The following is a 20,991-nucleotide window of genomic DNA, read 5'->3' as shown; positions in this document are numbered from 1 at the left end:
AAAAAAAGAAATGTAGTTGAAGTGCACCGTTGGATCCGTTCTGACAGACGTACACACCCGAGATACCACCGCCACACTCCCCATGCCCCCCACTCCTGGCTTCCTGTCCACCCCTGCTGTCGCTAGAGATCTGTGCCCCCACAGCCCCCTCCCCGCTCTGATTTTTGTTCCTGTGTGTGTTTCTGACTTTCTCAGAATCTGGTGGAAACAATTCTCTCCTTAGCCTACTTCCCCAGGGGAGCTAGCCAGCAGATTCAGGGGTGTCCAGGACGGCCTGGATTTGTTGGCTCCACCGTTTCCCCAGAATTGCCCCTTACTGCGGCCACCCCATCCCACCTCCACCCCCACTTCCCTGGCCGTCCCCTGGCCCCGCCCCGACCCGGCCTTCCCTCCACCTTCAGCCCCCGGACTTGGGGCTCACTTCTCCGTCCCCCATGCTGCAGCTTTCCTGACTGCTGTCTTTGTCCTCAGTCTGTTCCGATACAAGCACCCCTCGGAGGAGGCGCTGCGGGCTCTGGCGGGGAAGCCGCGGCCGAGAGGCAGGAAGGAGCGGTGAGTGAGTGAGTGAGGCCGGCCCGCCCCAGGCGAGCGGCTCCTGCCGGGAGCTCCAGGCTGCAGGTCCAGGGCCTGCACCCCACTCTCCCGGTGCGGCTCTGGGCACAGGTGAATCAGTCCCCAGTCTGAGGAGATGGTCTCCATCAAGTTAGCATCGAAGGTTTCATGGCGCTTTGCTCTGGGCCAGCCAGCCCGGCCCCTGCCGAGGTGTGGCAGATCCTCCCAGGCCCCGGGTGGGGTGTGGCTCTCAACTGACCCCTACTTTGTCCCCATACCTCCAGGTGGGCCAATGGCTTTAGTGAGGAGAAGCTGTTGTCAGTGCCCCGAGACACCCCATTCCAGCTGGAGACCTGTCCCCTCACGGCTGTGGATGCCCTCGGTAACAGCCCAGTCCCGGTCCCCAAACTCCCCTCCCTCGGCCACGGGTCACCACACCCTCATGAGGGTTGGGAGGCAGAGCGTCCTCAGTGGGCGTCCCAGGGCTGAGCCGTGGGCTCCCCGCAGTCCTGCGCTTCTTCCTGGAGTACCAGTGGTTTGTGGACTTTGCCGTGTACTCGGCTGGCGTGTACCTCTTCACCGAGGGCTACTACTATGTGCTGGGTCCTGCCAAGGAGACCAACATCGCCGTGTGCTGGTGCCTGCTCACTGTGGCTTTCTCCATGTATCCTTCTCCCTGGTCCCTGGGTGGGCGTGTGGGGGCAGCACCCAAGCTTCTGTCCCCTCAAACTGCTGTGTCAGTTATAGCCTTCCGTGCCACTAATCTCCCCCAAACTCAGTGGCACAGCGCAGCCACTGGCTCTGTAGTGGGCAGTCTGGGCTGCGCTCAGCTGGATAGGTTCATCACTGCGCCACGTGGTCTTGTCCTCTGGTGGTGGCAGAAACACTAGGAAGCAAGAGGGGCTGGAAGCAGAGGGGATGGCTTGCCCGGAGTCAGCCCACTCCCATCCCTGTCCCTTCCACCACATTCTCTCTGTCAAAGCGAATCACCAGGGCAGGGGCACCTGCTCCCCAGGCCTCCTTAGCTCCGTCCCCCAGCAAGGTGTTCCTGATGGTGACTCGGCTGTACTTCAGCGCTGAGGAGGGGGGTGAGCGCTCCGTCTGCCTCACCTTCGCCTTCCTGTTCCTGCTGCTGGCCATGCTGGTGCAGGTGGTGCCGGAGGACACCCTTGAGCTGGGCCTGGAGCCAGGTGGGTGCAGGCCTGGCATAGGGACACCGCCTCCATCACTCCCTCATGTAAGCTGACCAGGGCGTGTTCGTCTGGCACGCAGTAGGTGAAGGAGAGTGCTTCTGGGGCCCAGCAGTCTCCATGTGGACTGTGGTGGCTCCTGAGCCTCAGGTGCTTGCCTCCCTGGGCCCCCCATTGGGCGTTGAGGATGACAGGACATTTCCCCTCTCACTGTCTCTGGTGGACGCCTGTGCCTATAGCTCTTCTGTTCTGCTCCAGTCTGTCCCCTACCCAGCAGCTGCCGTGTTTAATACTTACCTATTCTAACTTAATCTGGTAAATGGTATAAAATTCATAAAGTACAAGAGTGTATAGAGTGAAAAATCACCCTCCTTAATGGTCCTCCTCCCCAGAGGAAACCCAGGGTGCCGCTTTTCTTATTCACACAAAATACATCTCTACGCCTGAACTTTTTCCCTTGAAAACAATAAATATTGGAGGTTGTCCCTTGTCACTACATACAGTGTCTTTTTTTCATAATGGCTACTTAGTATTTCATTTTATGGATGTTCTATGATTATTTAACCAGGCCCCTATTTATGGACGTCTAGGTCTTTTACTATGAAACATTGTTGCTCAAAACCACGTTGTTGCAGAACAGTGTTGTACAGGAATAACCTTGTGCTTGTGTCCCTGTGCAAGAAAGTACATTTGTAGTTTTGACACTGTTGCAAGTTGCCCTTCAGGAGAAGGTTTATGTGTGTGTCTCTTCCCCAACGTACTCTCCAATGCATTTCCTCAGACTTTTAAGTCTTGGGTGGTCTGATGGGTAAAACAGTCATCCCTATATAGGACCCGAACCCGTGGCGGGAGCGCTGCTGCGCTCCCAGCGCTGCACTCTCCCGAGTGCACCATGGGCTCGGCCCGTCTTTTCACATCTTGAAGAGCCAGTTTTATTTCCCTTTCTGAAAGGGTCTGTCCATTTATTTTGGCCAGTTGTTTTTTTTTTAACCTGGTTGTTGGCTCTTTTATTGATTTATAGGAACTTGTTATGTATGTATGTATGTATATATATATATATATTTTTTTTTCCCCCCCTTTTTGTCTTTTTTTACTGACCGGTAATGGGATCGCAACCCTCGGTGTTGCGCCCACACCGCGCTCAGCCAGTGAGCGGGAACCGGTCTCCACATGGGATCCGAACCCTCCACGGGAGCGCTGCCGCACTCCCAAGCGGTGCACTCTCCAGTGCACCACCGGGCCGGCCCAGGAACTCGTTATATATTAAGGAAACTAGCTTTTGTGTGCGATAGGAGTTGCAAATATTTTTTCTCACTTTACTGTTTATCATTTGACTTTATTTCTTTTCTTTTAAAAAAATTTAATTGACACATAATAATTGTACATACTTATGGGGTACTGTGTGATATTTCGGTACATGTATACAGTGTGTAATGATCAAATCAGGTTAATCAACATATCCATCACCTCAAATATTAATTATTGCCCTGTGTTGGGATTGACTTTATTTCTTGAATGATCTTTTAAAAACATAATTTGGGGACCGGCCCGTGGCTCACTCGGGAGAGTGTGATGCTGATAACACCAAGGCCCCGGGTTCGGATCCCATATAGGGATGGCCGGTTCGCTCACTGGCTGAGTGTGGTGCTGACAACACCAAGTCAAGGGTTAAGATCCCCTTACCGGTCATCTTTTAAAAAAATAAAAACATAATTTGGATCACATTACCTCTCTGCCTGGCACCAGACTGGTCTTAGGAGAAAGACAAAAATCCTCACGTTGGCCCAGGTGGCCCTACTGACTCCTTGAGTTTTACCTTCTCCAATTCTCCCTGCCTTTCCATTTTTTAAAATCAAATAATGTTCGATCTGTACAAAAGAACGTGTGTATGCAAATTATAAAGCAAAATAATATTATGAGCACCTGCGAACCTACCTCTTGAATAATAACTAGATGGGTGGTAGCTGCACCAGTCTCTCATGGGAGCAGTAAGGTTTAAATGAGTCAAGATCGTTCTGGCGCCCTAGGGTGACAATAGCTAATGATATTGTACTGTGTACCTCAAGATAGATAGCCAGAAAAGCAGATATTGAATGTTTTAACCACAAAGAGATGATAAATGTTTAAGTGGTAGACATGCTGACTATTCTGATTGGGTCGTTATACAAAATATGCATGTATTGAAATACACACAGTGTGTGATTCCATTTACGTGAAATGTCCAGAACAGGCCAATCCACAGGGACAGAAAGTGGGTTCATGGGCCGGCCTGTGGCTCACTCGGGAGAGTGCGGTGCTGAGAACACTGGGGCCACGGGTTCAGATCCTATATAGGGATGGCCGGTTCGCTCACTGGCTGAGCGTGGTGCTGACAACACCAAGTCAAGGGTTAAGATCCCCTTACTGGTCATCTTTTAAAAAAAAAAAAAAGATCAACGGACAGTGCTGGATTTTCACCATGCTAGCACCTGCGGTGTGGACCGATGCCTTCTGTGGCCTTAACATGCATTTCTCTGATGACCAGGGAAGCTGAGAACCTTTTCCCATTTATTCACGATTCACGTTTCCTCTTCTGTGAAGTGCCTGTTCATATGGTAGCCCATTTTTCTTTTAGGCTGTATGTCTTTTTTTCCCTTTAGTTTTTTTTTTTTTTAATTGTAATAGGAAAAACATAAAATCCACCTTCTTAACCATTTGTAAATGTACAGTTCAGCGGCACTGAGTACATTCACACTATTGTGCAACCATCACCCCATCCATCCCCAGAACTTTCTCATCTTCCCAAACTGAAACTCTGTCCCCATTAAACACTGACTCCCCATGCCCCTCCCCAGCCCCTGGTGACCACCATTCTACTTTCTGTCTGTGTGACTCTAACGGCTCTAGGAACCTCATATAAGGGAGCCATACAGCATTTGTCTTTTTGAGTCTGGCTTCTGTCATTGAGCATAATGTCCTCAAGGTTCATCCATGAACAGGTGATAGAATTTCACTTTTAAGTCTGAATAATATTCCATTGTATGGATCTACCGCATTGTGTTTATTCAGGCAGGCTGCTTCCACCTTTTGGCTATTGTGAATAACACNTTTTTGAGTCTGGCTTCTGTCATTGAGCATAATGTCCTCAAGGTTCATCCATGAACAGGTGTTAGAATTTCACTTTTAAGTCTGAATAATATTCCATTGTATGGCTCTACCGCATTGTGTTTATTCAGGCAGGCTGCTTCCACCTTTTGGCTATTGTGAATAACACTGCTATGAACATGGATGTACAAATATCTCTCTGCGACCCTGCTTTCAGTTCTTCTGGGTATGTACCCGGAAGTGGAATTGCTGGATTATACAGTAATTCTAGTTTTAATTTTTTGAGGAGCTGCCAGACTGTTTTCCACAGCAGCTGCACCGTTTCACATCCTCACCAGCGGTGCGCAAAGTCTCCAATTTCTCCACTTCCTCGCCAACACCTGTTTTCTTTCTTTGTTTCTTTTTTTTCTTTTTCCTTCTTTCTTCTCTAGGATAGTAGGCATCCTAGTGGGTGTGAGGTGGTATCTCACTGTGCTTTTGATTTGCATTTCCCTAATGATAGAAATGTTGAGCATCTTATCCTGTGCTTGCTAGCTGTTTATACGTCTTCTCTGGAAAAATGTCTATTCAAGTTCTTTGCCCGTTTTTTAGTCAGGTTTTCTTTTCTTTTTTTTTTTTTTTTTAATTGTTGACTCAGGAGTCTTCTATATATTCTTGATATTAATCCTTTATAAGATATATGATTTGCAAATATTTTCTCCCATTATGTAGTTTGCCTTTTTACTCTGATAATGTCATTTATGTATGTATGTATTTAATTTGGCAGCTGGCCGGTGCGGGGATCTGAACCCTTAGACCTGGGTGTTATCAACACTGTCCTCTAGCTGACTGAACTAAGCCGCCAGCCCTGACAGCGTCTTTCGATCCACAAAAGTGTTTAATTTTCACAAAGTCCAATTTGTCTATTTTTCCTTTTGTTGCCTGTGCTGATGAAGTTGCAGACAAGAAATCCTTGCCTAATCCAGTACTGTAAAGCTTGTGTCGGGCTGTCTGTCGTTTTGTTTCTTTCTTGTTGATCTGTAGAGCACGGTGCTAATAACACCAAGGTCCAGGGTTCAATCCTTGTACCAGCCAGCTGCCCCCCAAAAAGGAGAGAGAGACAGAGAGAGCTTAATTTAGTTCATTTGAAAATCTGCCCAATCAAAGCCCAGCCTGTGGCTCACTCGGGAGAGTGTGGTGCTGTTAACACCAAGGCCACAGGTTCAGATCCCATATAGGGATGGCTGGTTGGCTCACTGGGAGAGCATGGTGCTGACAACACCAAGTCAAGGGTTAAGATCCCCTTACCAGTCATCTTTTAAAAGAAAAAAAAAGAAAATCTGCCCAATCATCTGAAGGTAGTCTCATGTCCCCTGTTCTATGACTCCAACTTTATTTCCTTGATTATTTCACACATAACTGATAACACCAATTTCTGAAGTCCTTGGGTTCGAAACATATTTTGTTTTTTTTTTCTGCTCACTCTCCTTTATGGTGGTTTGTTTCCTTGAGGTTTGGCGCTTTTTGTTGTGAGGTCATATTTATTTGCTCTTAATCTGTGGAAAATCTTGGAGCCTGAACTGAGGACTCTTTCCCCCAGGAATACTTTGGTTTTCTCCTGCAGGAGCCCTTCATCTCCCCCAACCCCAACCCCAGATTCCTGGAATAGTCCAGGAAGCTCGAACTCAGCAGACTCACCCCATGTCCCCAGCCCAATGAGGAATGTCTGCCTGGTGCGTTCTTCTGTTTCTTGAAGAGAGCCCTGCAGAACTGCAGCACAAAGTTGTCGGTGCCTGGCACAGGGCTTGACCATCACTGATGCATTCCTACTACTTGAGGACCAAGAGGAAGTCCGGGAGCGTGCAGAATGGAATTAGAGACCCTGGGAATCCACTGTACTCTGTCCTCTCCTTATCTTCCCCAGGCCTGGCCAGCATGACCCAGAACTTGGAGCCACTTCTGAAGAAGCAGGGCTGGGACTGGGCGTGAGTCCTGGGGCTGGGGATCAGGGGCAGGGGGCAGGCTGGGGGCCTCCCAGGGTGTCACAGGCACGGTTCTGACTGGCTGTGGGGCCTCTTTGACTTGCTGTTCTCCCCAGGCTCCCTGTGGTCAAGCTGGCCACTCGCGTGGGGCTGGCAGTGGTGGGCTCCATATTGGGTACATTCCTCACCTTCCCTGGCCTGCGGATGGCCCAGACCCATCGCGACGCACTGATCATGTCAGAGGACCGGCCCATGCTGCAGTTATGTGGACTACCCGGTGGGTGGGGGGAGTTGGGAGCCAAGATAGGATTTTCACGCGTCACTCCTCCCTGTCCTCGCCACCACCCCTTCCAGGTTCCTCCTGCACACCAGCTTCCTCTCTCCCCTGTTCATCCTGTGGCTCTGGACGAAGCCCATTGCACGGGACTTCCTGCAGCAGGCACCCTCTGGGGGCACACCCTTCTCCCTGTGCGTACTGGGTGGGGCTGGGGGGAGGGCAGCTGGGGCCCCCTCTGTGTACTCCAGTCTCTGAGGCTCAGGGAGGGTCCGGGGAAGATCCTGGGGGGCGGGGCGGCCTCATTAGCCCTCTCGTCCCCGCCCCCCTTGGCGCAGGCTGTCGGACTCGGCCTTCGACTCAGTGCGCCTCTGGGTGCTGGTGGCGCTGTGTCTGCTGCGGCTGGCGGTGACCCGGCCCCACCTGCAGGCCTACCTGTGCCTGGCCAAGGCCCGCGTGGAGCAGCTGCAGCGGGAGGCCGGCCGCATCGAGGCCCGTGAGATCCAGCGGCGGGTACGGACGGATGCCTCGGGCGGGGAGGGAACCCGGGGCTGCGGGCGGCCGGGCCTCCCTGTCTCTCGGGCGTGAGTTCACCGCCAACCTGGAAGGCCCGCTGCAGCCACCACTGCCACCCGCCCACCAGGTGGTCCGGGTCTACTGCTACGTGACGGTGGTGAGTCTGCAGTACCTGACGCCGCTCATCCTCACCCTCAACTGCACGCTGCTGCTCAAGTCGTTGGGTGAGAGGCTGCGTGGTGGGGACAGGGACCCGCCGGAAGATGCGGTGGAGGAGGAGCCCGGGCAAGAGGAGGAGCCTGGGCAGGGGGAGGAGCAGGGGCAGGAGGTGGAGCCTGGGAAAGAGGTGGAGCCTGGGCAGGGGTGGTACCTGGGCAGGGTGAGGCAGGAGGTGGAGCCCGGGCCAGGGGCTGGGAGTGTTTGCCAAGATGGGGCCGGAGAGGCCGACCCCTCCTGTGCCTCCACTCATATCTGCCTCCAACCTTCTCTACTTGAAGGCGGTTACTCTTGGGGCCTGGGCCCAGCCCCGGTACTGTCCCCGGCCTTGTCCTCAGCCAGCACTGTCCCCATCGGCCCCGGGGAGGACGAGGTCCAGCAGACAGCAGCCCAGATCGCCGGGGCCCTGGGCAGCCTGCTCACGCCTCTCTTCCTCCGCGGAGTCCTGTCTTCCCTCATCTGGTGGACAGCCGCCTGCCAGCTGCTCTCCAGCCTCTTTGGCCTCTACTTCCACCAGCACTTGGCCGGCTCCTAGGTGGTTGCAGACTCTGCTGGGGCCCCGAAGGATGGTCCTGGGCCAGCAGGACATGGGCTTCTCCCTTGGTGTGTGCCCAGAGTTCCAGCAAGATGGGGCTGGTGCTCCTCACCGTCCCGTTCACTGCAGTGCCTGAGCCGTGGCCCCCCTTGGATCCCGCGTTTCTGCCTCAAAACTCTCCCCTGGGCCCTGCGGCAGGGAGGGTCCCACAGCCAATGTCACTGAAGTGACGTGCTAGTACTGGGTTTGAGCAAGGGCTGCTCTTCTGGACAAATAAAAGAGCAGGCCGATTTTTACAAACGGCATCTGAGTGGTTTGGAAGGTGAGTGCTGCAGGGTAGTGGCTTCCTGAATGTGTGGCACCGCCTGGGTGCAGGGGGTGGCCCTGGAGGCCTGGAGAGCAGAGCGGGACTGAGGCGGTAAGCAAACGCCTGAAGTAGAGAGGAGAGAAGGGTGAGAAGAAATTCAAGAGTCCTGAGGAAGAGCTGGAGGAGATCAGAAATGGAGGGGGAGTCATAGCTGAGAGGAAAGGTGGGTGGAGGGAGGGAGGACCGGAGAGGTGAGCACCATGAGGAAGAGCAGGGAGAAAACCAGAAGGGAAAAGAATCACAGGAGAGAAATGGGAGGGAGGTGAGCCGGTGGTGCCGTGGCCGTCAGCCCCACGTGCACAGGTGACTGCCTTCCTATAAAGGTCACCTGCAGGCAGATGGGCACATTGAGGCCACGGGGACCGCGGGGAATAGACGTGGGGCTGTCAAGCACCCTGGAATGTCCTGTTGCTCTGACGGTGAGGTGAGACACTGGTGTGTGTGCACATGTGTGTCATAACATACAGGTGGATTATGTAACTTTTCTGTATATGTAAAATGTTAAGAATAAAACAGATGAGTCACAGCCACTTCCGTCACCAGGATGGGAGCCCAAGGCCTCTGAGTGGCTCTCATGTTTCAAACTCTGCATTTCTGTTATGTGGATGAAAGTGAAAAGTATATCAAAAATAGGGTTCATGCCCTCTGTGTTACGATGAACTAGAAGCATGCATCTGATTTTGATCCTTCTCAAAATTTTACCCAGTAAAAGCAGAACATTCTGGAAACTAGGAATCTGGGGAGGAGCCAGATGACTACCAGGCTCATGGACATTGAAGTCTAAGCTCAGGGAACAGCCCAGTTTATCTGTATGGCCTTCTGGGCTCTTTGACAATGCCAGGACCTGCGGGGCTGGGCTGAGGGTGGGAGTGGGAGTGGGACACAGGCTGCCAGGTGGAAGCTGTTTGGAGAGTTCTCAGGTGCTGGGTCCCCCATGATGCCACTGGACACCACAGGAGGGAAGTGAGGCTGGGGGGGGCAGGTATGGTGCGAAGGGAATTAGGTGACTGCATAAACTGAAGGCTGAACAGAGAGCCAGCAGCCACACTCCCCCACTAGCTTACAGAGTGTTCCAGGCGTGAGACTCCTGGGGAATCCATCTGGCCCAAGAAGAAAGACCTAAAGACACCAGCACCCCATTAGCCACTGCTGTAGCTTTGAGTCCCTGCATCCCCCCAACACACCCTTGGTCGTCCATCCTGCTTGTCTCAGTCTCCATCCTTAGTCATCAGCAGATGGGGTGCGGTGGGGGGGGTGGTGGGATCTCTAGGAATCTGAGGAAACATCCAGTGTAAAAAACAAAAAAGCATCAGGGAAGCCAACTCTACAGGAAGAAGAAATATCCCAGAATGTTCTCAGACAGAAGAGACTTTATCCATGAAACAATAACAGACCACTACTAAAAATGAACATGTGAAGAACCATTTTTTGTTTTCTTTTTGAGCTCTTGGAAATTAAAAGCAGATGGAAGACAATGTTGTTGCAATCTTTCAGAAAGATGAAAAAGAATACAAAGGAACCAGAAAAAGACTAAAAAGAAAAAAAGAATAAAAAGGAACAAAAAGGAATAAAGGATGGTAAGGGGAAAAAAAAGAAGATATGGGAAACAAAAAAGGACAAAAAGCAAATCAGAGGACTGGTCCAGAAGAGGAACCTTCTAGCTAATGAGAGTTCTGGAGGGAGGGATTCAAAGAAACAGAGGGAGACATTCCATGGAACAGTGCAAGGGAATTCCCCAGGTCCAGAAAGTTCCAGGTGGCTGATGCTGGGTGACAAGAGCCCCATCCTGAGATATGTCTCTGGGAAGTTCCAGAACGAAGAAGATTGTACCAACTCCCAGAGAGGACAGAACAGGCCACACCTAGTGGTGGAGAATTGCTTCCCAGCTCTGCAGAACCTGCACTGTCCCCAGGCACCTCAGGACTCACCGGGAACTCCACATCAGCTGAAATCTGGCAGGGCTCTGAGCCCACTGGCCACAGCCCCTCCTGCCACTGGTGCCTCAGACCACCTGGCTCTTCCTTGCTCAGCCAGGGCTGTGTGAGCTTTCTGTGCTTGGTGATCAATACCATATTGTTTACGGACACATATGAAGGTGGGAACGTCATAGAGAAAAGCAAGGGAGTGATTGACACAAATGCTGGGCATAGGAGGTATGTTGTGGGGAGTGGGGTACCCAGGGGACCACTAAGGCAGGAAGAAACAGTGATGGTCACAGGCGCTCACTGTGGTTCATTAAATCACATAGACATTTTACAGCCTCTTCTTTTTATGACACATTCAACAATTTAAAAAAAAAAAGCAGTGTAAGAGTGAGATCAGTCCAAAATCAGATGGAACCACACTCAGAAAAAAATAGTAAAGATGGAAGAGGTGGGGGAGGTCCTTGCATTCAGGGTGGATAAATATTTTAAGTTTTGTTAACATGTGAATTGTAACTACCTGTCTTAGGTGCTTATTTTCTGCTGTAATAATACTGGAGGGGTTGGCCAGTTAAGTCAGTTGGTTAGAGTGCAGCCTTGTAACACCAAGGTCGCAGGTTCAGATCCCTGTGTGGGTCAGCCACCACAAAAAAAGCAATACTGGAGACTGGGTAATTTACAAAGAACAGAAATTTATTAGGCTCATGGTTCTGGAGGCTGGCAAGTCCAAGAGCATGGTGCCTGCACCTAGCAAGGGCCTGCTTGCCGCATCATGACATGAAGTAAGATGGAAGGGTGAGAGCCAGCCAGAGAGGCTTAATCTACACGTGAGGGTGGAGTCCTGCCACTAGGAGCCCCCTCCCATACTGTTGCTCTGGGGATTAAGCTTCCAACACATGCTTTTTGGGGGAAACTTCTTACTTGAGGGGGTTATTCCACTCCAAAGAGACATATGTCCACATCTAAAGACATTTTTGTTGGTCACCACCATGGGGAGAGGGTTGTTCCTGGTAACTGGTGGCCAGGGATGCTGCTCAACAGCCTACTGTCCCCAGGACGCCCCCACCCCAGAGAACACTCTGGCCCCAGATGTCAACAGTACCAAGGCTGGGAAACCCTGCATTAGAAGAAACAAAATACTGTTTCCAAACCAGCTGAAAGAAAAAGAAAAAAAGAATAAAAAAGAAAAACCAAAACAAACAAATACAACCTCCGGCTTAAGAGAAGTGAGCACAGAAGAACAGGACGAAGAGAAGGCGGCACCAATCAGCAACTAAATCTAAAATGCAGCCCTGTGTCTTCTTAAGGTCCCTGGGGCCTTGACCTTGTGCAATCCAAGTCAGTCCTCGGGGCTCCTCTCCCTCCAGGTGGCAGCATCAGGCCCTGGGACTGTGCCTTCCTGTCCCCACTGTCCCCTCTGCCTGTCACTGCCTGGTCACCCCCCCACCCCCCACTGACTGCTCCTGCTGGTCCCCTCCCCTCCCCCCCCTCGGTCACACCAGCTCCATCCTTCCTGATCCACTACAACTTGGGGTCACCTTGACCCCGCTTTCTCTGACTCCTCACATCCAGCACACTGGGCAACCTGCCAGCTCAATCTTCGAAACCAACCCCCCTCCTTGAACCTGAGCATCTTGGCCCCTCACCCACCACTCCCACATGGCTGCTCGTCCAGGCTGTGGCCCGTCCCCTGCTCAAGACTGTGCCCAGCAGCCAGAGGGAGGCTTTGGGAGAGTTTCTGTCCCGATCTGAGACCCCTTGTGGGGCTGTCTCCCTCAGGGAAGCCCAAGGAATTTTCCTGAGAGAAAATTCCAGAGCTCATGCCACAAGATGCTGCTGGAACAAAGCCAGGGGAGATCAAAAGTGATATCAGTTACAAAGAGGGTCACAACTCAGTTAGAGAAGGGCCAGTTCACCAGGAATATAGAGTCAAGATCTGGACACCCAAGAACTCCATGGATAACATACAATGATCTGATAAAGTATTAAAGAGAGCCAGTCACACACATGGCAGAGAGAGCAACCACAGTGGAGAGGGGCTGGGTTGCATGGAGCTGAGGTGCCCGGCAAGCCCCGATGGGCTCTTGGCCTCAGTGTTCAGCCAGAGTCCTCTGTACCTTCTCAGCCCACAGACTCTGCATCCTTCCTCTTGCCCAGACCCCAGCTCAACTCTCTCCCTGACCTCCCACCTGCAACTTCACCTCTTTCAGTCCCTCCCCTGCTCAAACACCTGCCATGGCTCCCCACTGCCAGACTCAGGAGCTGCAGCCGGTGCATCTCCCCGCCTCCCGTCAGCCCCAGGGCGCTGTTTTCCAAGATTTCCTCAGCAAGAGAAAGAGCAGTGTCGCCCACCAAGGACAGCATCCTGAAGAAGGCCGTGCAGGGTAGAAACATGTCTAGGAAACCCAACTGGCCCCTTGGCAGAGGGGACAAGGCACATCGCACACGGGAGCTCTCAGGGATCAGTCTGAAGCAGCCGGCATCTCCCCAACCCATTGTGCCACTCCCGCTCACTAGGGCGCAACACGGCACGCCCACGACATCCCTGTTCACGTTCTGATCCAGCTCCCGCCTCTCCTGCTGGGACTGGTGTTTGGGTTGCAACATGCACGATGACTAAGAGGAGGGAAGAAAATAAATGCCAACAATCAGGAATAGATGCCCTGCCTGGCTAGAGGTCATGGAAAGATGCGACCTGAAACTGCAATGAGATACCACGTCACACCCCCAGCAGGAGAAGATGAGAAAGTCGGAGGCCACCGGGGGTGAGCCAGGGTGCAGCATAAACCCTGCATGCTGCAGTGGGCAACTCTGTCGGCAGGAACACTCTGGGGAGTGCTTTGGCAGGGTCTCACGGAGGTGACCCCTTAGCCGAAGGTCCCTTATGGACACACCCCAGGGAGAATCTCACCCTTGTGTAGAGGAGCCAGGACCACGGGCAACAATCACACTGTTATTTCTGTTGCAAAAAGCTGGCAACAGTCACCCAAACACCCAGCTGTTCGGGAGTGAAAAATCATGAAGAACATGAGAAAGTTAGCTGTTCTAACAAGGAAAGAGCTCTAAGAGAGGCTGGCGAGAAAATCAGCCAACCAGGTTAGGGTTGAGACAGCATTTTTTTCCTGTCAGATGCGCAAAGATCAAAAAGGCTGGTGATTGTAACACCAAGGTCAAGTATTCGGATCCCTACACAAGCCAGCCATTAAAAGAAAAAAAAAAAAAAAAAGCTGGTGCATATGTGTTGTAAACTGAAAGATCTCTTTGTAAGAGTATCTGGCGTTTCTGTTCCTTTTTGGATAGATTCCCCCAAAAGATGACCCTAACATGAGGACTCAGGGCTGGTGGTTTCTCCAGGATCTCTTTGTAAGAGTATCTGGCGTTTCTGTTCCTTTTTGGATAGATTCCCCCAAAAGATGACCCTAACATGAGGACTCAGGGCTGGTGGTTTCTCCAGGCGGTGACCCCAGGAAGCCCCAGTTGGGAGGTGGGGACTTGAGCTAAGGAGGGAAGGTGCCCAGCAGGGGGTGCCAATGAGCAGGTGACACTGTGGGCACAGGGCTCAGTCCCCCTGGGAACCTGAGGGGAGCCGTATCATCTCAGAGCAGCCCCACCCTGGGGCACAGGCTGGGCTATTTATCTTCCAACTCTCCACAGTCATTGGCTGAGGGCTGCTCCTGGGCTGCTGGGTTGTGTGCCTGTGGGGAAGCCCCTAGGCTGGATGACAAGTGCTTACAGTGTTTGGTGGGGACCATGAAGCTTGGGCTTGGGGTGGGGTACTGGCAGCATCAGCCACGGTGTTAATTTATTCCTTGATCTTTGACCCAGCAATATCATTCCTAGTAACTCATGCCACAGGCACACCAGCACAACGAACACCCGGGGCACATACCAAAATATCTGTTTCAGAAAGTACTTGGTGAACAAATGTCTTTGTTTGGCCTGCTATAACAAACCTATCATAGAGTAGGTGGCTTATAAACAACAAAAATTTATTGCTCACAGTTCTGAAGATTGGGAAGTTCAAGATCAAGGAGCAGGCAGACTTGGCATCTGATGAGGACCTGCCTCCTGGTTCATAAATGGTGTCTTTTCCGTGGTGGGAGAAGAATGGGGGAGCTCTCTGGGGTCCCTTTTATAAGGGTATAAATCCCATTCTTGAGGGCTCCAATCACCTCCCACCTCCTAGGGCCGGCCTGGTGGCGCACTCGGTAGAGTGTGGCGCTTGGGAGCGCGGCGGCGCTCCCGCTGAGGGTTCGGATCCCATATAGAGACCAGTCCGCTCACTGGTTGAGCACGGTGTGGGCGCGACACCGAGGGTTGCAGTCCCGTTGCTGGTTGCAGTACGGGCACGACACCGAGGGTTGCGATCCCATTACCGGTCACTAAAAAAGACAAAAAAAAGGGAAAAAAAACCCAAAAAACTTGCCAAAATAACTTCAAACATGTTTTGGAATTCGTGGGAGGGTGGGGGAGGTCAGAGCCAAAGTAGAGAGGTAAGCAGGAGAAGTAATTTAAATTTTTATTAAATATACTCTCTTGGCACAAATCTTTAAAATATATAAACATCATATATAAACAAAGTGTCTTCATGGCATCAAAATATAACTCCAGACCAGGACCAGCCACCAGCGGGCGGCGGGGAGAGGGGTGACCACAGACGCCCAAGGTCAGCTGTGTGCAGAGGTGGAGGTGGGGCCGGGAGCTGCTTTACTGGGCCCAGCAGGACCTGGGGGACCCTTTGGCCCCTTGCTTCTCCTGCCCAGCCTGTGGCTCAAAGAAGGGAGCTCCCCAACCATCCGTTTGGGGTGGACCCCCCCAATCCCCTGCTGCCCTTGCTCACCTGGAGTCTCCCTGTGGAGTCTCTCCCAGGTGCTGGGCAGGGTTGGGAGAGGGGATGGGATGCTCAGCCAACAGGACAGCCCCTCACAGCCATTGCAGGCTGCCTGGGCTCTGGGGGACAAGCTCAGGAAGGCCACAGGTCCAAGGCAGGAACAGAAAGAGGGCAGGACCAAGGGAAGGAATGAAGTCAGGACTGTTAAAGCAATTGGGGCATGTACGCCTGATCAGGTCCGTTCATGCGATGTGGCTGCTGAGCCAGCTACAAAAACCAGCTCTCATGGCCACCCTGGTCCTGGAACCAGACTGGACCCATTAGGGGATTGATGTGGACAGACGCAGGGTTGAAAACAAACAAGCTGGAAAATAAAACCAAAAACTCAAGAAAGCCCAATGTCATTAGAAAGCAGGTGTTTCTGAGTCCCTGTGGTACCTGGTGGCCCTAGGGGACTTCTCCAAGAGACCAGCTGGCTGCAGGTTCCCCGGGCTACCTTGACTCCTCCATGTATCCCACCCCCAGGCTGTTCACTGTCTGGGGGCTCCCACTCTGGGAGGTCAAGGCCACCGACCACCTCTGTGTGCTCTGCTCAGGGAAATCAAACAGCCTCTTGCTCCATTTCCCGACCAAGTACCAGCTCAGATGGGAGCCAGGGATTCATCGGAGCCCACAGTGGGCAGAGGATCAGTGGCCTGCAGGGCAGGAGCTTTCAGGCTAGAGGAGATGGCCTGGGCACTCAGTTTTCAGCAGATGCCCAGGGTTGGGGAGTCAGACCCAAACCGGAGGCAGTTCGGTGTCATGGTCTGTGCTTCAAACCCTGCTTCGCGGAGGCAGCGTGACCCTCCTGGGAAGGTTGCAAACCAGGTGGGTGGGCGACAGAGGGGAAGACCCGCTCCTGGGGCCCCCACACTGATCTCGGAGTATGGGATGGGGGTGATGCTCTCGGAAGAAGGCTCTTCCTGAGCAGGAGGCTCTGGTGACAGAGGAGCGATCACCTAGGAAATTACGGAGAAGGCAGGACAGGCAGGGTGGGGAGGGCGAGGGCTGCGTTTTTAGCCGAAGCTGAGCTTGAGGCTCCTCCCATCCTGGATAGGGTCCGGAGCCAGGCACGACACAGTCAGAACAATGGACAGCTGGAGTCTGGCTCTAAGCCGAGTGGGGATGGGGTCACTAGAATCAGCAGCATATCCGAGGACACACAGCGCCAGGAGGCAGAGGCGACCACTCCTGACTCGGGGCCTTTTGGGCAACACCTCCAGGAGACAGCGCTAGCCCCTGGGGAGGAGGGAAGAGGAGAGCCTCGGGAGCCCCCGGCCACTGGTTCCAACTACGCACTTCAAGCGCTGCCCGCGTTACCCTCAGACCTGCGGGCTCCGAGCCCTGGCCCCCAGGCCTGCCTGCTTGCTTCACAAAGCGCTCCGACGTGGCTCCCGGGGTCGAACCATACGCACCCTCGTTCCATGGGCTCAGAAAACCAAAGGCGTCACCGGTCCACCATCCTGGGGCAGCTGACCCGCAGGGGCCCTAGCTCTGTAGGTGCCGCAGCAGGATCTGCATGAGGTCGAAGGTGGTGAAGCTGATGCCCACGGCGATGGGGCCCTTGAGCCAGTTCATGCTCAGGCCCTTGTAGAGGCCGCGCACCGCGCCCTCCTCCCGCACGATGGTGCGCAGCGTGCACATGATGGAGGCGTGCGGGTGGCCCGTGACGCCGGCCGTCTGCATGCGCCGCCGCACCACGTCCAGCGGGTACGAGGCCGACTGCCCGATGAGGCCAGCGCAGGCCCCGAAGATCATGCGCTCGAATGGGTAGGGCTGCCGGTGGCCGCTGTACTCTGCGGGGTGAGGAGCGTGGGTGGCCAGGAGGGCGCCGTGAGGGGGCGTGCACGCTGCACCCAGATAAGAGCGCGTACATGCACCCACAGGCGTGAGCACGCACCCTGCACCCATAGGCAAGAGGGCGCACACCTGGATAAGAAGATTCCGCACACATGCACGGGCACACCCACTTCCTCACCTCCCAGTCATTCCTTTTTAATCAAAATTAAGAAATAGAAGTTTCTTTCTTTTTTAAAGATGACCGGTAAGGGGATCTTAACCCCTGACTTGGTGTTGTCAGCACCACACTCTCCCAAGTGAGCCAACCGGCCATCCCTATGTAGGATCCGAACCCGTGGCCTCGGTGTTGTCAGCACCGCACTCTCCCGAGTGAGCCACGGGCCGGCCCAAAATAGAAGTTTCTTAAAAGACAGAAAAGCACAAATAATCATAGCCAAGCCCTAAGACCCAAAACGAGACCTTGCTCACATCTACTCACATCAGTTCCATTCTAGAAAAGAAATTAAAAAGCCCCAGGCGCCTGAGTCCCTCTCCACAGGATGACCCTGAACTACACCTTGCACCGTCTGGGGGGGTCTATCCCGACACAGGGAGCGCGCACGAGGAAGAAGGGGCAGCAACTGATCGACAGAGGTTCCTTAAACATCTATAGTCGTTAATTCAGAACTAGGAATTAAAAACTTCGAGACAGGGATACTTACCATATTGGCAAAAACACGATGAGGTGGGCTGAGAATGGGGGGACAGGGCGCCAGGAAGAGCGACAGGCAGAGAGAAAAACTGAAAACAGGGCCTTACAGGCTCTTATGGAGCCCAGCTCCCAGATGTGGCTGATCACAGAAAACCTGGAAATAGCCTAAACGTCCCCTAAGAGGGGGAGGCTCACCGTGCAGCCACTAGGACAGGACAGAGCTGCAGCTGCTGCAGAATGGACTCAAAACCTGCTGGGGGCTGGCCAGTTGGCTCAGTCGGTTAGAGTGTGGTGGATTCAGATCCCCTTACTTGCCAGCCAGCCAAAAAATAAACCCCCAAAAACCTGCTGGTGGGAGCTGCGCTATCAGGTGAGGTGACTCCATTTAGGGCACTGTTTATAACTGTGAAATATTACAGGTATTGCTTATGCTCCATACAGATGCATACCGAAGCATTTCTAACCATCTGGAGGGATCCAGCCCACACTTCTAAAAATAGGCCTCGGGAGGGAGAGGGGCAGGGGTGGGAGACACGGGACCCCAACTTTACTTGTAACGTTTTATTTCTTTAACAAAAATCATCTGAGAGAAAATACGGCAAAATGTTAATGCCTATTCTCACTGGGTGGCAGGTCTGAGTGTTGTTATTTTCTATACTTCTCTGTACTTTTAGGTTTTTCTCAAAATTACAGAAATGAGAGAGGGCACATCCCTTCGGTCCGGTGTTACCCATATGCTTTGTGCTTATGCGTGCACAAATGTGAGGTGGCCACCAGCACCCTGGGTGACACACGGACTTTGCAAAGTTGCTCTTAAAATTAGGCATTAAAGGTTGCCCATCCAGGTTCCTCAGTGGCGGATGGATACACTGTGTGTTCTCCTGATTCAGACTCTGAGCCCCCAGCCCGCTCTACCCAGATCAGACCCAGGTCATATAGGGTCTGTGTGACCCCGGCAGACGTGTTGCCCCTGGGGAGTGCTCCTGGCTCTCCTTACCTCTGTGCAGGCTCTTGAGGGTCTCATAGGTGAAGAAGCTGAGCCCAGCGTAGGGAATGACCCCTAGCACAGTAGGCGTAAATCCGTGGTAGAGGGTCTTCAGCCCCTCTTCTCGGGAGATGCGGATGAAAACGTGAAAGATGTTGCTGTACCTGCAGGATAGAGTGGCCGAGTGTGTGGGCCGCGGGCCTTACCCGTGCAGGGAGGAGCCACAGAGGCTCTCGGGCCTCCACAGCCGATAGGCTGGGTCTGGTTGTTGAAGCTTTCTCTCTTTGAGGAATATAACCACGCTGGAAAAGCTTTGGAATCAGAGGGCCAATGTGTGCTTAAGCCCAAACTCCACCTTTTCTACAAGGATCACTCTGGTGGGCTCAGCTCCTGTCTTTTTTTCCTTCACATTTCTAATGCATCTGTCCTCAACTCAAGATGAAGACCCTTTGTTTGATCTCAGCAGAAACTGACCTCCATGGTAAGAGAACCCATTACTGCCTTTCGGGAACAGCTACAGAAGGCACACCAGGCCTGCTCTGTACCAGGTGGGGTTGGGGTGGCGGATTCTCAAGGCACCTCCCACTGGAGATGGACACAGAGGCCTAGACCCAAACCCCAGGGGCCCCACGGAGGTATTCCAAGCTGGGAACCCGATGCCACACAGAACTCCTGGTGCTGGGAGTGTGTCACCTATGTAGTACTCACATCTCCTTCGGCGTCACGGCCATCCGTGCTCTGACCAGGTCCAAGGGGTAGGTCAGCGATGCGGCTGTCGTTCCAGCCAGTGCACCGGCGAGGAGGCGAGGCCAAGGGGGCAGGGCCCTGAACGGGCGGGGGAGAAGGTAAGTGAGGGGGCTGTGGATGAGCAGAGGCCCAGCCTGGGGCACCCACAAACCTCGGCCTGGGGGACCAGGAACATGGGGCCCAACTGGCTTGTGGGGTGGGCATTATGTTGAGATTCCCTTTCCTCCTCCTCCTATGAACTGATGAACGACGTGTGTCTTCCCTATAGCTCTGCAGAAACAGCGGCCCGCCCCCCTGGGTCTCAGGCTCTGGGTGGGAGGACATCGAAGAAGTAAACGAATGGGCAAAGGAGAGGAGTTCTGAAGACAGGAGGACAACGTGATGTAGTTGAGTGGGAGGCCTTGGTCAGGAGCGGGCGGGACACGAGTGTGGTGAGGCGGGGCGAAGGGCGTGACACTGGGGGGTGTGGCATGGCATGGGGCAGGGCACGGGAAGGCGTGGCAAGGGTGTGGCATGGGAGGATGGGCGTGGCGAGGCTTACTCTCCGCGGAAACCGTAGTAGGCACCCAGGATGCGCTTGTACTCCTCGTGGGCGCTGAACTGGATGGCGGCGTAGGGCACCACGCGCACCATGGTGGCCGAGTTCCCGCGCCACAGGCTTAAGAAGCCCTCGTTGAGGTAGGTGAAGTAAAGGAGTCGGAATGCCTCCTGGGGGACAGGGGGAAGTCAGCGCCCCTCTGCCTCCGCCTGCCCTCCCTGCTCGCCCACTCGGCCGGCAGAGCGCCCCTAAAATGCAGAGGCTGGGCCCGGGCGCCCCCCCCAACCCACCTGACTGCCCTGCCTCGTGTTGTCCAACCTGGACATGATCGGCTCCGCCCCTCCCCCCATGTTCTGTGGCTCGCCCACTGGGATCCCCATCCCCCCATTCCACTGACCCTGGGAATTGTCACGTGAACTGGAGGTTTCAAAGGGAGCTCAGAGCCCTGCACAGGGGTATTCTTATTGGTGTCTGATAGTGTAGCTTTAGCTTTTAAACATATTCTTTATCTTTCTCTTTATTAAGAAGGTAACACCTGGACTGGCCAATTAGTTCAGTTGGGTAGAGTGTGATGTTGATAACACCAGGGTCAAAAGTTCGGATCCTGGGGCCGGCCCGGTGGCGCACTGGATAGTGCGCCGCTTGGGAAGCGCGGCGGCGCTCCCGCCCGAGGGTTCGGATCCCACGTACAGACCGGCTCCCGCTCACTGGCTGAGCGAGGCGCGGGAGCAACGCCGAGGCTT

The 20,991-nt window shown here is 53.5% G+C and overlaps 2 protein-coding genes across 3 annotated transcripts in view; one reads left to right on the top strand and one right to left on the bottom strand.

The window, feature by feature from the left end:
* Positions 1-9,282, top strand: part of TMEM161A (transmembrane protein 161A) — a 10,327-nt gene extending 1,045 nt beyond the window's left edge. The window contains exons 2-11 of one of the 2 annotated variants that reach the window (XM_008569724.1): positions 472-552; positions 837-934; positions 1,060-1,216; positions 1,591-1,742; positions 6,730-6,790; positions 6,904-7,047; positions 7,142-7,255; positions 7,400-7,574; positions 7,705-7,801; positions 8,075-9,282. In XM_008569724.1, coding sequence (XP_008567946.1) covers positions 472-552; positions 837-934; positions 1,060-1,216; positions 1,591-1,742; positions 6,730-6,790; positions 6,904-7,047; positions 7,142-7,255; positions 7,400-7,574; positions 7,705-7,801; positions 8,075-8,328 — 1,333 coding nt within the window. In that variant the 3' untranslated portion in view covers positions 8,329-9,282. Of the gene's footprint in view, positions 1-471; positions 553-588; positions 664-836; positions 935-1,059; positions 1,217-1,590; positions 1,743-6,729; positions 6,791-6,903; positions 7,048-7,141; positions 7,256-7,399; positions 7,575-7,704; positions 7,802-8,074 lie in introns of those variants that run through there. The other variant, XM_008569725.1, reaches the window with a different exon arrangement.
* A 5,839-nt stretch (positions 9,283-15,121) lies between these two features.
* The window catches only part of SLC25A42 (solute carrier family 25, member 42), a 27,947-nt gene continuing 22,077 nt past the window's right edge, over positions 15,122-20,991 (bottom strand). The window contains exons 5-8 of the mRNA XM_008569723.1: positions 20,252-20,418; positions 19,672-19,788; positions 18,976-19,127; positions 15,122-17,283 (exon numbers count right to left, since the gene is read on the bottom strand). Coding sequence (XP_008567945.1) covers positions 16,976-17,283; positions 18,976-19,127; positions 19,672-19,788; positions 20,252-20,418 — 744 coding nt within the window. The 3' untranslated portion in view covers positions 15,122-16,975. The remainder of the gene's footprint in view (positions 17,284-18,975; positions 19,128-19,671; positions 19,789-20,251; positions 20,419-20,991) is intronic.

This window comes from Galeopterus variegatus, unplaced genomic scaffold (assembly GCF_000696425.1).
Source record: "Galeopterus variegatus unplaced genomic scaffold, G_variegatus-3.0.2 Scaffold526, whole genome shotgun sequence".
NCBI classification, from domain to species: Eukaryota; Metazoa; Chordata; class Mammalia; order Dermoptera; family Cynocephalidae; genus Galeopterus; species Galeopterus variegatus.
The sequence above is the reverse complement of the archived record's forward strand: the minus strand, read 5'-3'. Positions and strand labels throughout refer to the sequence as shown.